The 22,678-nt window shown below is 40.4% G+C and overlaps 1 protein-coding gene across 4 annotated transcripts in view; it reads left to right on the top strand.

Moving 5' to 3' along the window:
- Nucleotides 1–22,678, top strand: part of sbno2b (strawberry notch homolog 2b) — a 78,519-nt gene that overhangs the window by 7,050 nt on the left and 48,791 nt on the right. For all 4 annotated transcript variants that reach the window (XM_020612235.1, XM_020612238.1, XM_020612236.1 and 1 more), the window contains exons 2-4: nucleotides 6,099–6,332; nucleotides 7,620–7,708; nucleotides 16,297–16,426. In XM_020612235.1, coding sequence (XP_020467891.1) covers nucleotides 6,225–6,332; nucleotides 7,620–7,708; nucleotides 16,297–16,426 — 327 coding nt within the window. In that variant the 5' untranslated portion in view covers nucleotides 6,099–6,224. The remainder of the gene's footprint in view (nucleotides 1–6,098; nucleotides 6,333–7,619; nucleotides 7,709–16,296; nucleotides 16,427–22,678) is intronic.

The raw sequence follows: 22,678 nt of genomic DNA on the forward strand, positions 1-22,678 counted from the left end.
ACTCTTTCTTTGTTTGCAGTTCCTTTTCTTGGCATCTCCACTCATAGACTTGTCCAGAGTGGCATTGCAGTGACAGAAGAAGCTGAAAAAGCTTAGAAAAATCAAATCAGGAGAGCTTACTATGACCTGGATGATTGAGAATCTGCACGGACAGTGACAGAAGAAGTTAAACAGCACCACAGCAAAAGCTGTGTCTGCACTGGAGGTGTTCAGACAGTACTGCTGTGCATTTGACCGAATGTTATGACAGTACCTCAAGAAGGATTTAGTACTATTCCAAAGAAAAGCTGTCAGAGCAGTGGGACTGGAAGTAAAGGAAGTGTCGGGGCCACTGTTATCGACAGGACAGAGGGATGAGGTTAAATGGATTAAACTTGTTTTTTTACCATGACATAACAGAATATGCTTGTCTGCCACACAGTTATATTATGACTGCCAGGTGGTGAGGACACAAAAGGAAGTTGTTACGGCTAGCCGTATCACAATCAATTGGAGAGGACTCCGAAAAATGCAGGACTCGCACTCAGGCTTGGAAGAGCAAATAGCTTGATGAATAATGAAATACAGAGTTAAGGAGGATCAGACACGGAGATCCTGCAGCGGATTTCGGGCAGTTGGGGACACTGTATTGATTGGACCACTAGAGGAGCAACCCGGGGTTGAAGGAGAGGTGCGGCACTCTATATTAGAGCAGAGGATGAGAGTGTAACAGGCATATGGAGATAGAGTCTATATCACGTATTAAAACAGAGGACCTGAATATAGGTGGGTGCTGGCTCTAGGCAGGAGAGCACTGCTGGCTGGGAAAGCAGTCCAAGGAGGCAGGAGCTGGCATAGGAGATCGCTGGCCCAATATGAGGAATCTGGGTAGTGGCAATAGCTGGGGCAGGCTGACAGGTAATGACAGAGCAGGTCGAAGGGTGACGTGATGAGGGATGAAGGCAGAGGTCCAGTGCCGGGGAAAAGAAATAACAATCGAGAGCGGAGTACCTACTTCTCTCAAAACACTGGCAAACAGTTCATAACTCAAGGCAGCTATGAAAATTCAGAATGGCAGAAACCACAAAGTCACTGGAAGCAGTCAAAATCAGAATAGCAGTTAATCTACAAAATTGCTGAAGTATAAGGCTAACATACGGAGTTACCAGCAGAATGACAAGAGATCAGGCGACGAGGACACACCAACACTACCCTTAAGTGCTGCCCTAATGGTTGAGAGCAGGTGTGCGTCGCCGCCGAGAGTGCGCTCCCACATGTGCAGTGGTGGAGTTGCTGACAGTCCCTGTGCCTGCTAATGAGGCACTGGGAACGGCCCGATTCACGGACGTAACAGAAGTGGGATAAAGGCTATATTCCTGTCTGGAGCAGAGCAAAAATTCAGAATTTTGTCCCTGATATACAGTGCATTTAATTTCAGCACTACACTTGTGAGTACACTTGGAAGGACACATGCAGTCCCATGTTTCATAACCAATACACACGTGTCTTAGAACTTTACTGCCTAAATGCCTACAAGGTAAATTCATGCTTGTACATGATGAGATAAACAGCCTTATTCTGTTATATACATACAGTTATTAGTTGCATGTGGAAGTATGGCTTTACATCAACACTCCACATGTGAGTGTACATGTGGTTGCTCTCCTCGTGAGCGGTAATTGTGATTTAGCAGCTTAAGGAAGTCACACTTCCCTGGATGATCCCCGTGTGCTCTGGCAGCCACTGATAGTCAGTAAAGGCCTTCAGCAGTGAACCTGGGAATCCTCCCAACCACAGACTGTATTTTACCTCTCACCTTATTCACTCACATGCACATGTTGGATGCTGTAGCTACACATAGTAGCACACATAGAAAATACAATTTTGTGTTTTTGAAGTGACAGAGACGTAATGCTTGTTAACCTCCATCTGGGTGACAGACTGGCACAATGACTCATGCAGCCGAGGGGAACCAACTGGCCTAGAATGTGGCCACATTACTGGAAATACTGTTTCTAATGTTAGTAAATCTCCATGCTTGTAGTCCTCCTTCGCAGATTAAACACACAGGCAGTGTGTTTTGAGTGTGTAGTTTGGGGTTGTTTCAGTTGTTAAAGATTGTACAATTACTGCACATGAAATGGTCTAATCTCCCTGCAGACAGCTGTTGCATTAGACCACCCAGAAAGAGATAGAGCGATGGAGGGAGAGACATATGGGAGGGGGCTGCACAAAAACTGGCAGTAACCTTTGAAGTAATTAACAGATTACACTGCAAAAGATTCTCTTATCCCATTTTCCTCTCTCACTCCACTGCACATTAACAAAGCATCAGGTTTTGTGTGTTATTTAAAAGAACCTTTTCCTCTTCAACACATGGCACATTCTGCTTAACAGTCTTGCAGGCTCTAAATCCAAAGATTGACAAAGTAGACATTTTTAATAACCATACAGGGCTATAAGAATGACTAATGCTTGTGCAGATTTTTTTGAATGAACTCATTGTGTCTCTTACCCTGCAGCAGGCAGGTTTTCCTTCTCTCATATCTCCAAACCTCCTCTCCCTACTGATAGCCTCCTTCATCACCGAAGTCCCTCTTCCTCTCAGTGGACCTTAAGAGTTGCAGGGGGTTTTGCAGTTTTCCAGTAATGAGTGGCCTTACAGGAAGGAGATATCTGGGACCAATCTTACAATGATCAGTATTGGTTATCCTCAGAGGTTTGCTGCAGTGTTGGGGGTTATGAAGAGGGGACAGTAAAAGCTAAACATTTTTCTGTTTCTAAGAGACAGTAATTGGTGTACTGATGGGTGATTTTGGGAGGGGAAATGAGGGACATGACTTTACGGTAAGAACTGCAGTTCTGTCTTCTGAAGAAATGAGATGCAGTGGTGATAGGCTGAGGTTTGAAGGTGAAGAGGGTGATAGAATGACAAATCAGCTGTCATGCTGATCTTCTTTATCCTACTACTTACCAATCATGTATTCTGGCTTTCACATCCACTGATATCTTACTAAATTAAGCTTTTTAGATATCCTGTTCATAGAGGAAATCTGTGTATGACATGCATTCTGTTATGATAAGGCATGGGGAGGTTGAACCCAATGATGCATACTACCAGGGAGTGAAAAAAGAAAGTGTTTAATGTACTTAAAGACTGAATTAACTGGGTGGAGGAGACAGGAGACAGAGGCTGAGCAGGCACTGGATGAGATAGGCGGGCGGAGTAAGTCCTGTGCTGGACTGGCAGGAAGAACAGTGAGGAACTGGGGAATGGTCAGGCAGGAACCATTTGGACTGGAGGACCGTGGCCTACAGGTGAGTGAGGAGAGTAGTTGCAGACACCAGGAGGACCAGAAGAGCCTCACGCCCAGATGAGTGAGGCAGGCTGGAAAGCAGCAGGAGAGTCTGAGGAGCGAAGTGAGTAGCAAGGGAGAAACAGAGGGCTGTGTGGCAGGAGGGTTTACAGGAGAAACTTGGCAGGGTAGCAGGTGAGCACAGATAACAATGTAGTTAACAGGCAGGAGAATACACAGGTGACACTGCAGCGGACTACCTTGTCAGCATTGCAGACGAGTTAAGTTTCAGTTTAATTTCTCTCTCTTGCTCAGCCACTTAAATGCTCGCTTTATTTTATTTTTCTCATTCCTTTTATTCTCCCTCTCTTCTCCTTGTTTTAAATAGTATTTTGAGAACCTATTAGAAAAATATTTTCTGACCTAGGAGGGTTGTGAGCCCATGCAGGCTGAATACTGCACATTTCCTCAACCGATTAACCACAAGTGTGTATTTAACCTGGGTCACCGGTAGTCTGCATGTTGGGCTGAACAGCATAAAAGAATATTTCAAGACCACAGATTTATCGTGTTTGACCTTTGAGCTAAATTGAACTGAGAAGATTTTTAAGAACCTTTGATGCATCCCAGTTTGCACTGTCCTTATGCATTGATTCAAATTCTCCAACACTAAAGGGGCTTCACAAGGATCTCAATGCACACTCCCCAAACTGTTTTGTTTTTCTATCCCTGCCTTCATCTGAACTGCAGAGGCTAGCCTGAAGTTTAACTTACATGTTCGAATCAGGCCCGAACATCATTTCTATATTTACCATATGTCCAAACCCGGCTCAAACTCTTAGGTGCCAACAGGTCCCAGCAGGCTCGGTTCAGGTGTCCACACTCTAGTAGCTACTATTCACTTGATTATGCTTTGAGAGGCCTCCTGCTTGTTTGTTACATTTAAAACATTTTCAAATTTAGCATATCATGATCTGTCTACATAAAATGTACTTATTTCCTTTTTACTGCATGTTGCAATGCTACAGCTCTTTCACTGTCAATCAATCAATCAAATTTTATCTTTATATCACCGAATCACAACAAAAGTCATCCCAGGACACTTTACAGAGTAAGGTCTAGACCTTACTTTGTAATCACTATTATTACAGAGGGAAAACCCAACAAATCCCCCCTTGAGCAAGTACTTGGTGACAGTGGGGAGGAAAAACTTCCTTTAACGGAAGAAACCTCTGACAGACCCCGGCTCTTGGTGGGTGGCCTTCTGCCTCGACCGGTTAGGAGAGTGAAAAGAAGAAAAGCAACAAGACACAACAAACAATCAAACACCGGTCAGGTTGATGTGGTCGGTGACTGCTCATCAGAAACATAGAGCTCCAGAGCCAGGGCAACATGCAGAAAGGTACAGGGAGAGAGAGAGAGGACACACTACGGGAGAGAGGAGACACAAAGTTAGTGATGTGTAATGGTGGTGGCATATAGAAGCATAGAGAGCGAGGAAAGGGGAGAGGAGAGGAGAGAAACTCAGAGCATCATGGGGGCCCCCAGCAGCCTAGGTCTATAGCAGCATAACTAAGGGAAGGCTCAGGGTCACCTGATCCAGTCCTAACTATAAGCTTTATGTCTAAAGAAAGTCTTAGGTCTACTCTTAAACCTACAGTACGTACCCCAAAATAAGCAAAGCAGTAAAGAAGACAAAGAAAAGCAGAAAATAAAGACAGACAAGATACTGTAGCTAATCACAGAGAACCCTCCCCTTCAGCTAAAGTGTTGAAGGAAATCCTAACATACCAGATGGGAATGTCATTCATTTTGGACAAATTGAAGTTTTGACCTGGTGGCGGTGCTAGTTAAGAAGTTGAGATCACCACGTTTATTGTAAATAATCCCAAGGGTAGACATGAACGAGTGAACCTAAATTTGCAATAATCCATTTAATATTTGATGGCAAATTTTACTAAACACCACAAATGTAAACCTCATGGTGCTGCTACAGAAGAATAAGGGGGTAATCGAATCAATCCTCTGGGGAGCATGAATGTTGGTGCAAAATTTAATGACAATCCTCAGCAGCTGTAGAGAGATTTCATTTTGGATCAGAGTGGTGGACAGACTGATGCTGCAGTCATACAGGCTAAAATGTTAGCATTTGCCCAGGATGAAAGACATTTAGACCAACATGACTTCATGTTTCATGTTACTGAGATAGGCAGATGTGAAATCCTATTTCTTGTGTTCATAATGACAACACAGTGTTTCCTTTTAGCCTCAAACATTTGAAACCCCACCTTGCTGGGACATGACTATAATGCCAATTTATTTTGAGTGATTTATTGATGTGTTAAATCAGGTGGAAGCTCACATATTGGCATCAGTTAACTTTTGTGCACCAGGAAAATAAAGAGCAAAGCAGTCACCAACCAGCTAATGAATTCAACACTTGCATGTGACAAAAGGCTTGTTTAATTAGTCACCTAGACAACCGTTAAACATGCTTTATTAATTCCTTTGTGTCTGTGTGTGTTCCTGTCTTGCTTAAGGCACTTGAGTGATCACACACTGTATATTCTTCACTGTGGTCATTGTAGGTAGACAACTTTCCAAAGTTTTAAATAGGATGTGCTCTGTAAGAAATTAAATTAGCGACATTTTTCATTAAGTAAGACAATGAAGTGTGACTTATTTACGCCTTTCACATACAGTACATACTTTTATACACAGTTCTGATGCTGAAAAATTTAATGAACATTTTTTAATGTCTGTTTGTCCTTCTTTCTATTTCACCCCTGTCCACCCCCCCCTCACACCATCCGCTTCCCTAAGGTCAGGGAGAGCATTTGCTCTTGTTAGAAGTACTGTACTGTCTCAGACACAGCCAGCACGCGGGTGACAGTCGAAGGGTGTGTAGCCTAAGTCAAAGTGTGTGGTCATGTGTGAAGCTGTGGTCTGATGCCCACCCTCCACTCAGTGCTGGCCATGGAAGGGGAGGACTATCTGCATCCAGAAGGCCCTCAGCTGGACAGCAGCTTGTTCTCTGTGGCCTCCTCTAATATGGAGGTATGCTATTGGATTTAATTTATGCCAAGTTTTTTATACCCCATATGCATGATCACTTAAATTAATGCATCAGTTTTGTCTCTAGTAGAGCCGTATGCAAGTATCAATGAAATTCAAGTCAAATTTTTTATCACTTCGTTTTATATTACCTCACCTTAGATCATATCAATTCTTTAATGTATATTGGGGTAGTTTAATTTACTGTCTCTGTGTTTTGAACTTAATAATAGCCTAACATGCTCCTGTTGGAGAATATATATGGCATTTATTTGAAAATAATAGCCTTTTGTGTTGAAATTATTAAATTGCTATATGCTGACAAAGTTAAACTAGTTAAAAAGTCTGTGTTCAAACACATTGACTTTTTCTTCACATTTTCCTACCATGTCATCTCCAGCATTATGGGTACACTCACCCACCATACACCTAAAGACCTAACACCCCATATATTTGCTATTAGACATCTGAGCCCTGGTGAATTGTTTACAACATCAGTATTACAGGACAGTCATCTAGAAATACTGTATGTGAGAAAGGAGGTGATCCTGCTGGTGGCATTAATTTCCAGGTACAGCTGCTTGAGAATTATTTACAATTCCCATGTAGACGAGGACAAATATTAAGGGATTGGGTCACCCAGATTTTCTCACTGTCCCCAGTGAGTGAGTTAGTTTTATGTGTAAAAGTTTTCCTTGCTGTCATTATTTTTAATAAAGATGAATGGAATTTTGTTCTTGGCAGTCTCTGTATCAAAAAATTACATTTGGGTAAAACCAATGTCATGTTTGATTTGAAGTACTCTTTACCACAGAGATAGCCCCAAATGTCTTTGAGCAACAGAAATAAAATTTTGTTCACTCCAAATGTAATGGAATAGTGACAGAAATTCCAGAGAATTTCTCAAAACTTCAGCTCATAAAACTGAAACTGTCTGCCTGTCTCAACACCACCAGGGATAAGTGTTTTGTAATTTGGCTGAAATGATTACACAGAAACAAAATGAAGTCAACATACTTTTTGTCATCATTTACACTATATGTAGTGTATATAGTTCCAAAAACCTTATTGAGTGAAGATGTAGTTTGATTTTTCTATGAACATCCCGTTCATAGTGTTACTCTATAGTGCTTGGCAAATTGCACTGGTGGTGATAGTATTGTTTTGTGCAGAATTGTAAACATCATTCATACTGTTAACACATAGAACCTTCATTCATGTCATAACATTGTGATAAAGATCAGATGAACATTTTTGGAGCATGACAGATTTTCACTTTCTGTGTTTTAGAGTTCAATATATCCCTCCTCTGGTTCTTGGGGACCCTTCTCTCAGCAAGCTGGATACAGCGTACCCTGCCCTATGCAATCTGGAAACCAGTAAGTGTATACAAGCTTGTCCACATTACCCTACATTATCATGAGCTAGAAAAGACTATATCAGCAAGAAAACATCACTTGTTAACCCCCATTACATTTGAGGGTCACATGCTGGCTGAGAGGCTTAAAGAACATTCCATAAAATATGCTACATTAAGTACTCACTGCAGGCAACATCCTTGAGATTGAGGGCTGTAAACCTGTTGGAACTTGGCAATAACAACCCACAGGTGTTTCACACACGAGCAGACAAAATTTCCCAAATATAGTTATATGAGTGTCCTGTTTATGTTGTGGGCATTTTATGAAAGTTTGGCTAGTTGTGTGTATATTTGCTCAGCACAGCCACATCTACATGACAAATATACTTTCCCTTTATTTGTATACCTTCTTAATAGAACATAGAGTTCCAAATATAAAATCATTAAAAAGAAATGTACATGATTATTGCCTATTAGTTTTACACAGGACAAAAATCCAGTATTGTTTATTTTGCAATAGAGTGTTTATTGCCATAGGAATATTAGAAGATAAATATAAATGAACATAAATAAAGTTGGTAGTTACACATTTATATTCAGAATTTTTCAGATGCAGGTACAACTGTGGGTTAGTGCTTGAACAGGAACATAACTGGTACCGCTTCACTCATAAGTGAAGCCATGTTTGCATCCAGTGATTCATGCATTGCAGTAAAAAAAAAAAAAAAGTTGCTTCAGAAAGTATTCAGACCTGTTCACTTGTTGCACACTTTGTTATATTTAATTTAAAATGGATAATAATTGATTTATTTTTATTAAAAATCTAAAACTCAATTACAAAAGTATTCAGACCCATAATACAGTCAGGGACTTGTCCCAGAGAAACTCCGGTGTTGTCTTAGCTGTATGCTTTGGGTCATTGTCATGCTGAAAGGTGAACTGTTGCCTCAGTCTCAGGTCGCTGCACTCTGGAGCAGGTTTTCTTCAAGGACCACTTTGTATTTGGCTGCATTCATCCTCCCCACAGTTCTGACCAGACTCCTTGCCCCTTCTGCTAAGAAGCACCCCCATAGCATGAGGCCCTTCCTGCCTGGCCACTCAGTCTGGCCTGACAGCTGACTGTGGAAGGGTCTTGGTCGTTCCAGGCTTCTTCCAATTCATTTAATGAAGCTTCTGTGCTCCCTGGAATACTCAAAGCTTTAGAAATGGTTTTATACCTTTGCTCCGCTCTGAGCCTTGCCATATTTTTTATCATGAAGGTCTACAAAGAGTTCCTTGGACTTGATGACTTGGCTTTTGTCCTGACATGCAATGTGAATTGTGGAAGCTTATATACTGGTGTGGGCCTTTCTAATCTATGTCCAGTCAGTATAGTTAGTTTGTTTTCACTTTATCATTATGGGCTTTTGAGTGTAGATTGATGGGCAAAAACAGCAAATTTATTCATTTAAAATGACTAGGGGTGTTACTCTCAACATCTTGCATTGGCTCTGATTTTTTTGACCTCACAGCTTGTCTCTTTTTTCCCATGTAATGCGTGTGTGTGTGTGCAAAACAGTCTGCAATACCTTGTCCGCACCAGCCTTGTAGAGTAAGTTCTGAAAAAGGAAGCATTTTACTATAGAAAAGCCATGGGTAGATGTTGTAGCATAGCAGAACTTTATGTGCGTTGTCGGAGGAAGGGAGGAGTAATCTAGCGCTGCACGTAAAGGATGAAGACCCATAAAGCATTTCCATGATAGCAGTTGAAGAAGTAGGTATACAGGTATGAAAAGCTCTATTCCCAAAGGAAAGCTGAAGTTAAATACTTAAGTGTGAACATTAAACAATGAATGAGTTTGTGCTGATGTCTTTAAAATGAAGCTTTGTTACAAAAATAAGTCCCGTTTTCTGACATGTCCATAGGATGGACATGCTAGGCAACATTTAGTCAAATGATAATGGTAAGGTGACTTTCTGTCATATCAAGTCCAAGTTGTCTGCTACCCACACTGCTCCTCCTTGTCAAGTCTGGCCAGTTAAACAATTTTCCTATTTTGACAAAAACTGTGGCATGCACTGTGCGTTTAAAATGCAGTGACGGGAGAGAGAGAGATAGTTATAACCCACAATACAGGAGAGAGATAAGAGAACAGAAACAGACAAGATACAGAAAATGACCGCAGTCCTAACTAAATAAAAGTTGGATAGATGGATAGAATTACAGCAAACAATGTAGGATGTAAGGAGAGGATAGAGCACAAGGAGAACAAGAAGAAGAAGAGAGAGCGGTGCCAGTAGGAAAACAGGTGTAATAATAAAGAGTGAGGAAAGATCCATGGAGACACAGGACAGATGGAACAAGCCCATCTGTGATCTAGGCTCATACTGCTGTGGATTCATACTATAGTCCATTCATGATATAAGCAGGGTTAATAGAGTAAAATCATGTATATATACAGTGGGTATGGAAAGTATTCAGACCCCCTTAAATTTTTCACTCTTTGTTATATTGCAGCCATATGCTAAAACTGTACATACATGTCAATGCTTTTTTAGCACTTGGGCCAATAAGAGACAGATTGAGTGGAAGGAGACTGAACTGTAAGAAATGTAAGAAGAGAAAATAATGAGCAGTGCACAAATAAGATATGTTTCACGTAGCATAATAACCTGTTTGTGCAAAATAATCATTTGTATTTATTATAGATGTAGATGTAACCTCTCCAATCGACCCACGACTTACATCCCTGCAAAAGAAATGACTTTACGTAGTCTCTGATATTATCAGTAGCTAGAAAAGCCTTTGTTTGAAACAGTTGCTATCATCAACATGATATTGTTTTTACTGGTGCAAATATAATGAAAGTTAGTGTCAGCTTGTGTGTCTACATCCAGAATCTGTTTTGTCAGTAATTGAAGGCTATTGTATCTTAAAAAAAAAGTACCTTCCATGTGTTTAGTGGCAAAACCTTTAAAATGACTTAAATTTAGTCATCCTCAAACTTGTGTCATACTCAACTCAGGAAGTGTTTCTTCAAGTAGTGGTGTTTTGTATTGTTATTGCTGTGCAGGTAGCGTTTCTTTGAAAGTTCAGGCATTAGACAACATAAGAGCACTGCCTGTGGTTTTCAAGTTCACTCAAGGTGGAACTTTTCTGACATCAAGCTGGTTTTACAATACCCTTATGTCATTCCCCATCTTACAATGTACAAATATCTTGATCAAAATCATGGTGTGTTTATATTGTCTAAACACAATAAGATTAGAATAAGACAGATGATATTCCACAACACCAATGTTTTTATTATTGTGTTGTAAAGACCCTCATCTACTAATAAGAATGTTCTGTGGTTTTAGTTAATTGTGGTTAAAGTTTATTGTCTATGCTTCTCTGTCAGTAATTGTTTGGTCTCTTCTTTTAACAACTAACCAGGACTCTGATCACGAGCTCACTCTAAGCATTTTTTTTTTGCTGCAACACCAAGTAAACAGGACAGAGCTCTTACATTTCCAGGATCTGCATCTTTATCTTATTATCTGCTTACATCACTACTTGTTACATTTTTACTCCATTCACAGCTTCTGATATTTAGTAAGGCTTTTTTTCACATATTCCTGTATTTGGTTTTCTGTTCTTTCAGGATCTGCAGGCTACAGATCAGCCTGCTGCTTAGTATGACTCATTTACACTGTACAGTTGGAATGTAATTGGCTGAACGACACAGTGCTCAGTTCTCACATGACCATTCAGAACAAGTAAAGGAGTAAATACATTACATGAAGTCAATGAGGGAAAAATGTGAATGGACCGGTGCACAAACTAATGCAGTGAGTGAGGTGCTCACCGAAGTGGGAGGAGAAGAGCACTAGAAGGTGTGCTGCTGCCAGTCGTACACACTGGACTCCTGGTTCCAAGGAAAACTGAATGTTATGCCCACTTCTGCCTGTCTGCTGTGAACAGGTCAACATTTCAGCACACCTGTGTTCTGTACAAATCCCAATTCCAGTGAAGTTGGGACATTGTGTAAAATGTAAATAAAAACAGAACTTTGACTTGCAAATCCTTTTTGACCCATATTTAATTGAATACACCTCAAAGACAAGATATTTAATGTTCAAACTGATCAACTTTGTTTTTTGCAAATATTCACTCATTTTGAATTTGATGCCTGTAACACATTCCAAAAGAGCTGGGACAGGGGTAACAAAAGACTGGAAAAGTTGAGGAATACTAAAAAAAAAACACTTGTTTGGAACATTCCACAGGTGAACAAGTTTATTGGAAACAGGTGAGCATCATGATTGGGTATAAAAGGAGCATCCCAAAAGGCTCAGACATTCACAAGCAAGGATGGGGTGTGGTTCACCACTTTGAACAACTGCGAGCAAATAGTCCAACAGTTTAAGAACTGCAGGCACTGAGATTCGAACCCTCAACCTTTCGGTTGGGAGATAGCTGCTCTCCCCACCACACTGTCGCTTCCCCCTCCCAAGGCCATAAACCTACACTGAATGCCCGTGACCTTCGACTCCTCAGGCGGCACTGCATTAAAATCAGACATCATTCTGTAAAGGACATTACCATGTGAGCTCAGGAACACTTCAGAAAGCCATTGTCAGTAAACACAGTTCATCGCAACATCTACAAGTACAAATTAAAACTCTACCATGCAAAGTGAAAGCCATACATCAACAATACCCAGAAACACCACCGACTTCTCTGGGCCTGAGCTTATCTGAGATGGACTGATGAAAAGTGGCAAAGTGTGCTGTGGTCTGACAAGTCCACATTTCAAATTGTTTTTGGAAATCATGGACGTCGTGTCCATTTGGGCCATTTCAACAGGACACTGCCAAGCCGCATTCTGCATGTGTTACAACAGCGTGGCTTCATAGTAAAAGAGTGCAGGTCCTAGACTGGCCTGCCTGCAGTCCAGACCCATCTCCCATTGAAAATGTGTGGCACATTATGAAGCACAAAATACGATGACGCATACCCCAGACTGTTGAGCAACTGAAGTCACATATCAAGCAAGAATGGGAAAGAATTCCACCTACAAAACTTCAACAATTAGTGTCCTCAGTTCCCAAATGCTTATTAAGTGTTGTTAAAAGGAAAGGTGATGTAACACAGTGGTAAAACTACCCCTGTCCCAGCTCTTTTGGAACCTGTTGCAGGCATCAAATTCAAAATGAGTGAATATTTGCAAAAAACAAAGTTTATCAGTTTGAGCATTAAATATCTTGTCTTTGTGGTGTATTCAATTAAATATGGATCAAAAAGGATTTGCAAGTCATTTTATTCTGTTTTTATTTACATTTTACATAATGTCCCAGCTTCACTGGAATTGGGGTTTGTAGTTGAGTCACTGTTAAACAGGCTTTTGTAGTAACTCATCAGGGTCAGCATAACCTTTACGCCACACTGTTGAGTTATGAAGATTGTATGGTGTCAGTGTCTGAAATAGGCTAAATTTAAACATCTCACTGAGATAAAAGACCTGTGCATGCAAGACGATCAAAGAATATTACAGAACTAGAAGCCTTTTGCAAGGAAGAATGGGAGAAGATCCCAAGTACAAGAATTGAAAGACTTTTAGCTGGCTATGAAAAGCGTTTGCAAGCTGTGATATCTGCCAGAGGAGGTGTTACTAAGTACTGATTGTGTAGGGTGCCCAAACTTTTGCACCATGCCATAATAATGTTTTTATTTTTTATTTTTGTTCAATTTATGGCATAAGAAGTAACTATGCATCACTGTTTGCTGAAAATATTGTGCATTTTCCCCATTTCCAACAGAGACTGTGTTAACATCTGTTCAAATAAAAAATCACCAAAATCTGTTATTTATCAAGGGGTGCCTAAACTTTTGCATGAGACTGTACTATAATGCTGATCCCACTTGATTATATGTGACTGTGACAGATACATCAGCATCAGCTGAACCGAATCAGCAGCTGTGGCGCTCAGACATCACCAGATGCTTGGTGATTGTCTTCCAGACTTGTACTGTAGCCATGTACCCCTCTTCTTGGCTGCTCACAGATCACACTGTATATGTTGGCTGTTGGGTTTTTCTGTTGCTCTCTTTTTCAGTTTTTTTTCTACAAACAATTTAAACAGGGAAAATAAGCTGCTCTGTTTTGAATATTTTCAGCACACCGTAGTTTGTGGTTAGGGCTGATCCACACAGCTGAGGCTGGGTGTTTGCCCACAGCAGAGCAATAAGAAACAGACCACTGATCTGTTTCTATTTTTATGTCTTGTATATTTCTGATTGTGTGTGACAAAATCTCAAGTTATCAGTCTTTAAAGCTGAGATTGTTTACATTAATTTAGGTTAACATGAAATAGGACCACACTATAGGCTAGCCTCTCTCTTCAACTTTTTTCTTGTTGGTGTGCTGAGAGGGAAGTAAAGCTTGAGGTGACCTGTTTGATATATCCCTACTGCAAAATTTAGTTTGACCTCTTGCTTGGCTTCTCTGCATTATCCATTGTATAAACTGTCTGCAGCCAAACTGAAGGATTCCCCAGTACTCTGGCTCAGTGTTTCATTTATTGCACTTTGTTGATGGCATGAGAGTTAAACTTCATGTTTGTACTGCCTCTGAGGAACAGTTCTTCCAAGGAATCTTGGCTGATGTTGAGTGAGATTTGTCTTTCTATGAAAGTAACACTACACTGTTGATAAACAATGTGAAGGGATCCTGTTGCCTTGCAATGAAATTAAAGAAACCTTCAACTTTTTAGTTACTAGGTAGCTGTGTTGAAGAGCGTTTATAACAGGAAATGTACAGTGGTCATTATTAAGAAATAAGCCATTTGAAAACATGAATTGATAAACATCAATCTAACCAGTTGTCTGATGAACTTTCACTGAGCAGAGTCAAGTTGTAAAAACATTGTTACATACCTAGCCAGGATGATTTTAGCCTCAAATAATCATCTATGAACCAAAACGAGTGTTCATATGATTATCCGTGCACAGCTAAACACAGCATAGCATGGGAGGCTGCACATACTCCAAGAGGAAGTTAAATCATCTTCTTTGGCTGAGAGCCCCTAACAGGTCTTGTGTTGTTAGAAAGCAGCTGATGCCAGTCTGCCAAGGCTTGTGCTGTAATAATATCTCTGTCATATCACTGTTGACTAAAGGGCTAGAACGGGGGTTTCCAGTTCTGATGACGTTAACATTCACAGTTATCTTACTGAGAACTAAGCAGATTCTTAATCAGTTTGATTGCATGACCCTTTTGTGGTTTATATATTAATCGCTCATAATTACAGGGGTTGCTGTCTTTTTCCAGTGTGTAAGCTAACATTTCACTGTCACATCTGAGCTTTTTATTTGCTTGATTGAACAAAACAGAGACACAAAAACATCACCAAATTGTTTTAAAATAAATATTTGTATATCAGTGATGAATAGAATAAAAATCCAAATAGATATTTGCTGTCTGCTTTGCAAACCTCTCAGTAGTAAAATTGATACTCACCAAAAATAGAATCTTTCAATGTGGACAGTGTTAAATGATTAATTTTGCAGCATGTCTTTTTTTGTTGTTGTTGTTGTTGTTTTGTTACAAAAGGGAACAAAAACAAGAGCCAAGTTTCTGTATGCTGACTTAGGGCTGCCCTTTCATCCTTCTGGTGTGTTTTGAACTTCAGTCAGTGAGCTTCACTGATCTCTGGCCCATAGTTGACGACACAGAGCCAGATCCTGTGAATAGCTTCTGCCAATCCCTCTGAGCCCTAGCACATGACTGGATGAGAGGAATGTGGTGCAGTGACAGTTCCACCTTGACAAAGGTTTAGTTTTGCTTTCACTTTGAGGGTGGATCCTCCACTGACAGCATAGCGGGTTGTTGCGTTATGATGACTTGTAGTCAGAAGGAAACTGAAAATATTTCACGTTGGGAATATTTGTCTGTGGACTGATATTAACATAGGAGTATCGTTGATATTAACAAAAGGAGGACCTTGGATCTTCACATTGGGTAGGAGCCTTTTTTCTTCTCTACTCCTTGTCTTTCCCCATTCTCTCTCTCTCTGCTTACTGTTTTCAAACCTCCACCCCTTTCTGTTACATCAGACCTATGGTGAGTGTTCTGTTATTCTTCATGTATCCTTGACAGTTGAAATTTCTACATTGTTGGCTTTGAAACCCTGGATATAGATTTTTTTTTATTATTATTCATTCTTAGACATCTTGATTTAGAAAGACAGGAGTGTGTAGCTGTACTCTTTTGGCATCACCTTAATTAAATTTTCAGGCCAGCATCATCAAACAAAACCAAAAGTGTCTTTATCTGTTCTGTTTGTGTGCCATGTCAGAATCGCTACAATCATGATGTGTTGCATTCTCATTTAAGTAGGGCAGTACTACTGTAGATCTCAATCCTCAAAAATCTTCCCTTTTTCTCACTGTGACACTTGACCACTCGATCACATGAGGTGCTTTTCAGCAGCCCTTTCATTTCTTTTGCTGGAGCTGCATATTTCACAGCAGTGGAAGGCTATTGTTGTGTTTGGCAGCTCTGTGGTGAATGAGAGTGAAGAAAAAAGCAATTTTACTCGAATTAGTAACAGCCAAACATACTAAACTTTGTCTTTCCTCTCCAGACAATACCACTTGAACAGCAGCACTACCACCACCACTACCACTCTGGATGGGCACATGGACATGTGCTTGGGATTCTCTGATGTGGACTTTTCCAGTCTCAGCCTCCCTAGAAATGGAGATTTCACCCAGGTTGGTTTCACATATCTGTTGTGTTGGCACATTTATATTTGCATTAAAGAAACACACACATTGAGCCAGTATGACAACAGTTGACTCAAACATAATTAGATGGATGGTCACTTTTCATCGTGCTGCTTCCACTGGTTCCCTCTGTCACTTCCTTATGTGAGGGAGAGACCATGCCTCCCACCCACTTCTTTCATCCTGTCTTCCATGTGTATTCAGACCAGCTTCCTGATTAAAGCCTAGTGTTGTCTAGACAACCGCAGTACCCTTACTGCTGTCAAGGCATGTTATTAATAAGACTATAATTTACCATTCTTCTACACTTCCACTCTGAATCTTCAGAAATCTGTGTAATTATCAGTTATGCTTGGAATGAGTCCACAGAGTGATCTTTGTTTCTGGGACATTTTTGAGTCCTTAAGAAGTGTTTTTAAGCTTTTGTGAACTATTTGGTGTCTTTGGAATTAACCTCCACCCTAGAGATACAACTAGAATCATTTGGGAAATGCTTAGACATGGACACTGGACTGAAAGTGCAGTCTTCCACTCACTCACTCACATATTGGCCCCTCCCTTCCAAATGGTTACTGTTCTTCATTTGCATTTTCAGTATCTCTGTACTTTTATGGCTGTCCAGCCAGTTGCTCTAGTTAGCAATGTATGAATAGTAGCCAGATGTAATGACACAGACCAGTGATTATTTAATGTGGGGCCTGTTTGGGCTGAGCTGATGAGTGTGCCATTATGGAACCTTATAAAAACGCAATGATGATGATGAGTTTTAAAGAAGGGAGGTCATCGGTTTCCAAGCAGACTGGCAGTATCCACCTCAGGATGAGCTCATGTGAAAGGAAAATGCATAGTTGTCAGGGTTTCTTGGTTCAACAAAAGGTGAAAGCAGCAAATGATCTGGGATGGGGTGAGGTGTGACAGCAGTGACAATGGACAAGGCATTTTTTTATATAACTTGATTATTGGATTGTAAGGCTTCACTGAACACTGCAAAATGTTATTACCGTAATTTCTGGACTATAAGCCGCACCCACTAAATTTAAGATGAAAAAAAAACATGTTGTACATAGCCGCAGGTGTCCACGTTGTAACATGAGATATTTCGACAGCCAGATCGATCGCCTGTAACTTGAAAGCTGCATCATATGCATTTCGTCATGTGTTTTCCATGATGAGGGTGTGTGCATGAAGCGAAAAAGTAGCGGCTTATAGTCTGGAAAATACAGTATGTCAGTTTAAACTGTGGTTGATCTGAATCTTGTATTTCCTTATGCATTTATTTTTCAGAGAGCAGGGGTAAGTTTAAAGTAAACAACACTAACAGGACCTCATTGTTGACAGTGAGGTCTATGGATTATCCAGCGTAATGCAGACATTGTTTTGGAGTTTTTCAGTGGTTTCAGGATCACAAATGAAATTCCACTGATCTCAGGGACAGGTATTTCAGTATCCAGTAGATAAAAGTGAAACTACTGCTATCTCCATAGTTAGATATGTAGCTGTAGGAGTATGGAAAAAATATGCCCTTTTGTACTTTGGTTGGGTTGACCCTTTTAAACTGAAAGAGAGACTGAAACTGCATCCTACAGTATTAAATTACACACATCAAATGAACCGATATACTGTATTTACTGTGCTATACTACCACTGGATTAGTTGATTGACATGCACATCTACAGGACTTCAGTGTAATAAGAATGAATTCTGCACTGAATTAATGCTAATGCAAAAGGAAAAATTTAGTAAAAATGTTAAATGCAAACATTAAATAAATCAAACAAAGTGTAAATTAGCCAATTTCATATTAAGTGTTTTCCTGTTGCAGCTGTGTGCATGAGCTCAGTTCATTTTTTTGTCTCTTACAACCAAGCTCAAGGTTGTTTTAGAATGTATTCAGTTGGATGTTAAAGGTAGGGTTGGCGATCCTGGAAAAACCAGCAAGAGGAAGCTCAATTTTGAAAGTAGACAACCGAAGAAATTCCACCCTTTTGTTCTGACTTCTCTCCAAAGCCACTCTTCAAAAACACAAATGCACACTGCAACACACACTGCCTGACCACTACTTACAGATTTCAGGATAATAACAAACACCCCCCAAACAAAACAAAAGTGATAATTATCTGTCCAGCAGAAACACAGCCACCATGGCATCACATTTCAGCCCCTTTTGTTCTCTCTGTTTTCACTGTTGTTCAAAAGCCACACCGATGTTAATTCTGGTTTTACTTCTTTGCAGCATCCAACTTCTTTTTAGTTGTAACTTTCTCAAATACAGTGTTACCCGCCCAGATTGGCGCCCCTGAACTGTAGTTGTGGACCTCTGGTTCATGGCTAAACTGCTTTAGCCCTGGCTCGTAGCCGGTCTCTACCCTTAGAAGTCCAGCCTTTTCTGGCAGGGAGAAATGAATAGGTTTTGCCATTCAGTGGTTTTGCTTGGGATGAGTAAAATTATTGGTCAGTTGTTTTTCAGCCCTACTGCTGCCACAAATTATGGATTTTTTTCTTTATGTTGTCAGTGCACTTAATGTATACATTGCCATTGGGATGAAAAGAGAAATTCAAGAAATATAACAAAAATGCTTCTGGAAAGAATTGCCAGCCCTACCTTTAAGCCAGGTTTTTCTGAATTAAGCTCCTTACAGATCCAGGAACACTTGCAAGAACAACATTAAATATTCAGCAGTTGCTTCAGTTCAAAGGACATTCTCAGGTTTTTTCATTTCTTTGTAAGCTTTTGATGTGTGTTTTGGGGCTGTATTAGGCTTGTTTGTCTGCACTTTATTAACATCCCTCATAGAATTTCAAATGTCAAGACATCACTATTATCAGTTAGCAACAGTTTGAAGGGAAGCACAGATGGACACATAAACTACAAGGAGTTTTCACTTCATGTTTGCTTCCGTGTGTGGATGAATGTGACTGCTTGGTGCAACAAAGAAGAATGCTTGAAGTGATGTGAAAATGTCTTGTGTTTGTGTTTTTTATAAGGTCATTTTCATTTTGTAAACATACAACAACAAAATCAGAAAAAGAAGAAACCCCTCCCCAAACTACACTGAACAAAATTATAAACGCAACACTTTTGTTTGCCCCCATTTTTCATGAGCTGAATTCAAAGATCTATGACTTTTTCTATGAACACAAGAGGCCTATTTTGCTCAAATATTGTTCACAAATCTGTCTAAATCTGTGTTAGTGAGCACTTCTCCTTTGCCAAGATAATCCAGTGTGGCATATGCAGATGCTGATTAGACAGCATGATTATTGCATAGGTGTGCCTTAGGCTGGCCACAATAAAAGGCCACTCTAAGATGTGCAGTTTTATCACACAGCACAATGCCACAGATGTCGCAAGTTTTGAGGGAGCGTGCAATTGGCATTCTGACTGCAGGAATGTCCACCAGGGCTGTTGCCCATGAATTGAATGTTCATTTGTCTACCATAAAGCTTTCTCCAAAGGCGTTTCAGAAAATTTGGCTGTACATCCAACCGGCCTCACAACTGCAGACCACGTGTAACCACACCAGCCCAGGACCTCCACATCCAGCATCTGGACCAGCCACCCAGACAGCTGCTGTAACAATCAGTTTGCATAACCAAATAATTTCTGCACAAACTGTCAAACTGTCTTGGGGAAGCTCATCTACATGCTCGTCGTCCTCATCGGGGTCACGACCTGAGTGTAGTTCATTGTCGTAACCGACTTGAGTGGGCAAATGCTCACATTCGATGGCGTCTGGCACTGTGGAGAGATGTTCTCTTCACGGATGAATCCCGGTTTTCATTGTACAGGGCAGATGGTGTCGTGTGGGTGAGTGGTTTGCTGTCAACATTGTGGATCGAGTGGCCCATGGTGGCGGTGGGGTTAAGGTATGGGCAGGCGTATGTTATGGACAGCGAACACAGGTGTATTTTATTGAATTTTGAATGCACAGAGATACCGTGATGAGATCCTGAGGCCCATTGTTGTGCCATTCATCCACGACCATCACCTCGTGTTGCAGCATGATAATGCACGGCCCCAAGGATCTGTACACAATTCCTGGAAACTGAAAACATCCCAGTTCTTGCATGGCCAGCATACTCACCGGACATGTCACCACCCATTGAGCATGTTTGGGATGCTCTGGATCGGCGTATACGACAGCGTGTTCCAGTTCCTGCCAATATCCAGCAACTTCGCACAGCCATTGATGAGAAGAGGACCAACATTCCACAGGCCACAATCAACAACCTGATCAACTCTATGCAAAGGAGATGTGCTACACTGTGTGAGGCAAATGGTGGTCACACCAGATGCTGTCTGGTTTTCAGACCCCCAATACAGTAAAACTGCACATCTTAGAGTGGCCTTTTATTGTGGCCAGCCTAAGGCACACCTATGCAATCAGAGATTGCTGTCTAATCAGCATCTGGATATGCCACACCTGTGAGGTGGATGGATTATCTCGGCAAAGGAGAAGTACTCACTAACACAGATTTAGACAGATTTGTGAACAATATTTGAGCAAAATAGGCCTCTTGTGTTCATAGAAAAAGTCATAGATCTTTGAATTCAGCTCATGAAAAATGGGGGCAAACACAAAAGTGTTGCATTTATAATTTTGTTCAGTGTAAAAATGAATGCTGCTCCTTACCTAAAGCATTTACCTATATTAATAAGCTGTAAGGAAAAAAAGATTGAAACTAACTGACATGCAGAGGGAATGTAATGGTTGCAATCTCTGTAAAAAGAAAAAATGCATACATTAACAGAGTCTCCAAAATGTATCTAATTTTTGGTTAGGATCAGTACTCAATTTCTCCATAGGAAGAAGAGTCGATATTGATGTTAATCACAAGTCAACAGTATAAACATAGGGGTATAGTATGGTTTACTACACTGCAGAATAGAGCAGGAGAGTGTTGTGTTTTGGTGCTTCTGTGTGTGTCAGAGAAACATTTTGTTCTTGTGTTGTGCTTTCTCAGCTGTTCATTCTGGTTTTTGACTCTGTCATGTGAGGCATGCAGAGAAAATGTAAGTCACAGGGTCATCATGACTAATCCTCCCACCTCACACTCGGCCCGTCCTCTATCCCTTCATCACTGTGGTATGTTGACCCTGCCAATATTTTCCTCTGTCTGTCCACAATCAGACAGCAGGGTTTCTTGTTTTCTTTGCACTGTTGAACCATGATGGTAAAGAAGATATTTGAGCAATTGTGAAAGGGTGGAATTGTGGATGTTATTGCATAGTTTGTCAGGTGACTTTCAAGTTTACCTCTTCCATTCCCTTCTTAAGTTACAGCTGGAAAGTCATTAGTGAAATTGCTTTTGGTTTGCATGGCTTCCCACTGAGTTATAGTTTATTTGTGCAGCTCAGCAGGGCTCTGCTAGAATATCCTTGTGTTGTGAGGAAACAGACTATTGCAGCATATGGGCAGGATGTCTATCAGATTGCCAGTAACTTGAAAACAGGAGCCAAATGTTTGTTTGAATTAGAATTAATAGGCTTCCATTTGAGACGGTATCCTTCTTGGACAGTATATCACTAGCTAACAACTGAAATAGAATACATAACTACTGGACAATGATGCAGATGGCGATGTTTTATTTTTTTTAATAACATTAATTTGACTTGTACAATTGAATTTGGCTTCAGTGGCACCAGAAAATGTCCATTTATATAATGATAGAATCGTCCTTCCCTCAGGAAACCTCAAAACTCTCATGATGTAGTAATTTAAGTTGTAGGAAATGTATGCATGTCATTCATATTCATTAACCTACTGTAAGTAACATACAGTGGGGAAATTAAGTATTTGATACACTGCAGACTTTTCAAGTTTTCCCACTTACAAAGAATGGACAGTTCTGTAATTTTCATCGTAGGTACACCTCAACTGTGAGAGACAGAATCTACAAAAAAAACTCCAGTAAATCACATTGTTAGATTTTTTAACATTTTATTTCCATTTTATTGCATGAAATAAGTATTTGATACAGTATAAAAAATACAACTTAATATTTGGTACTGAAACCTTTGTTTACAATTACAGAGGTCAGACGTTTCCTGTAGTTCTTGACCAGGTTTGCACACACTGCAGCAGGGATTTTGATCCACTCCTCCATACAGGTCTTCTCTAGATCTTTCAGGTTTTGGGGCTGTCCCTGGGCAACGCAGAGTTTAAGCTCCCTCCAAAGGTGTTCTATTGGATTGAGGTCTGGAGACTGGTTAGGTCACTCCCGGATCTTGAAATGCTT

This window comes from Monopterus albus, unplaced genomic scaffold, assembly GCF_001952655.1.
Source record: "Monopterus albus unplaced genomic scaffold, M_albus_1.0 scaffold122.1, whole genome shotgun sequence".
Classification (NCBI taxonomy): domain Eukaryota; kingdom Metazoa; phylum Chordata; class Actinopteri; order Synbranchiformes; family Synbranchidae; genus Monopterus; species Monopterus albus.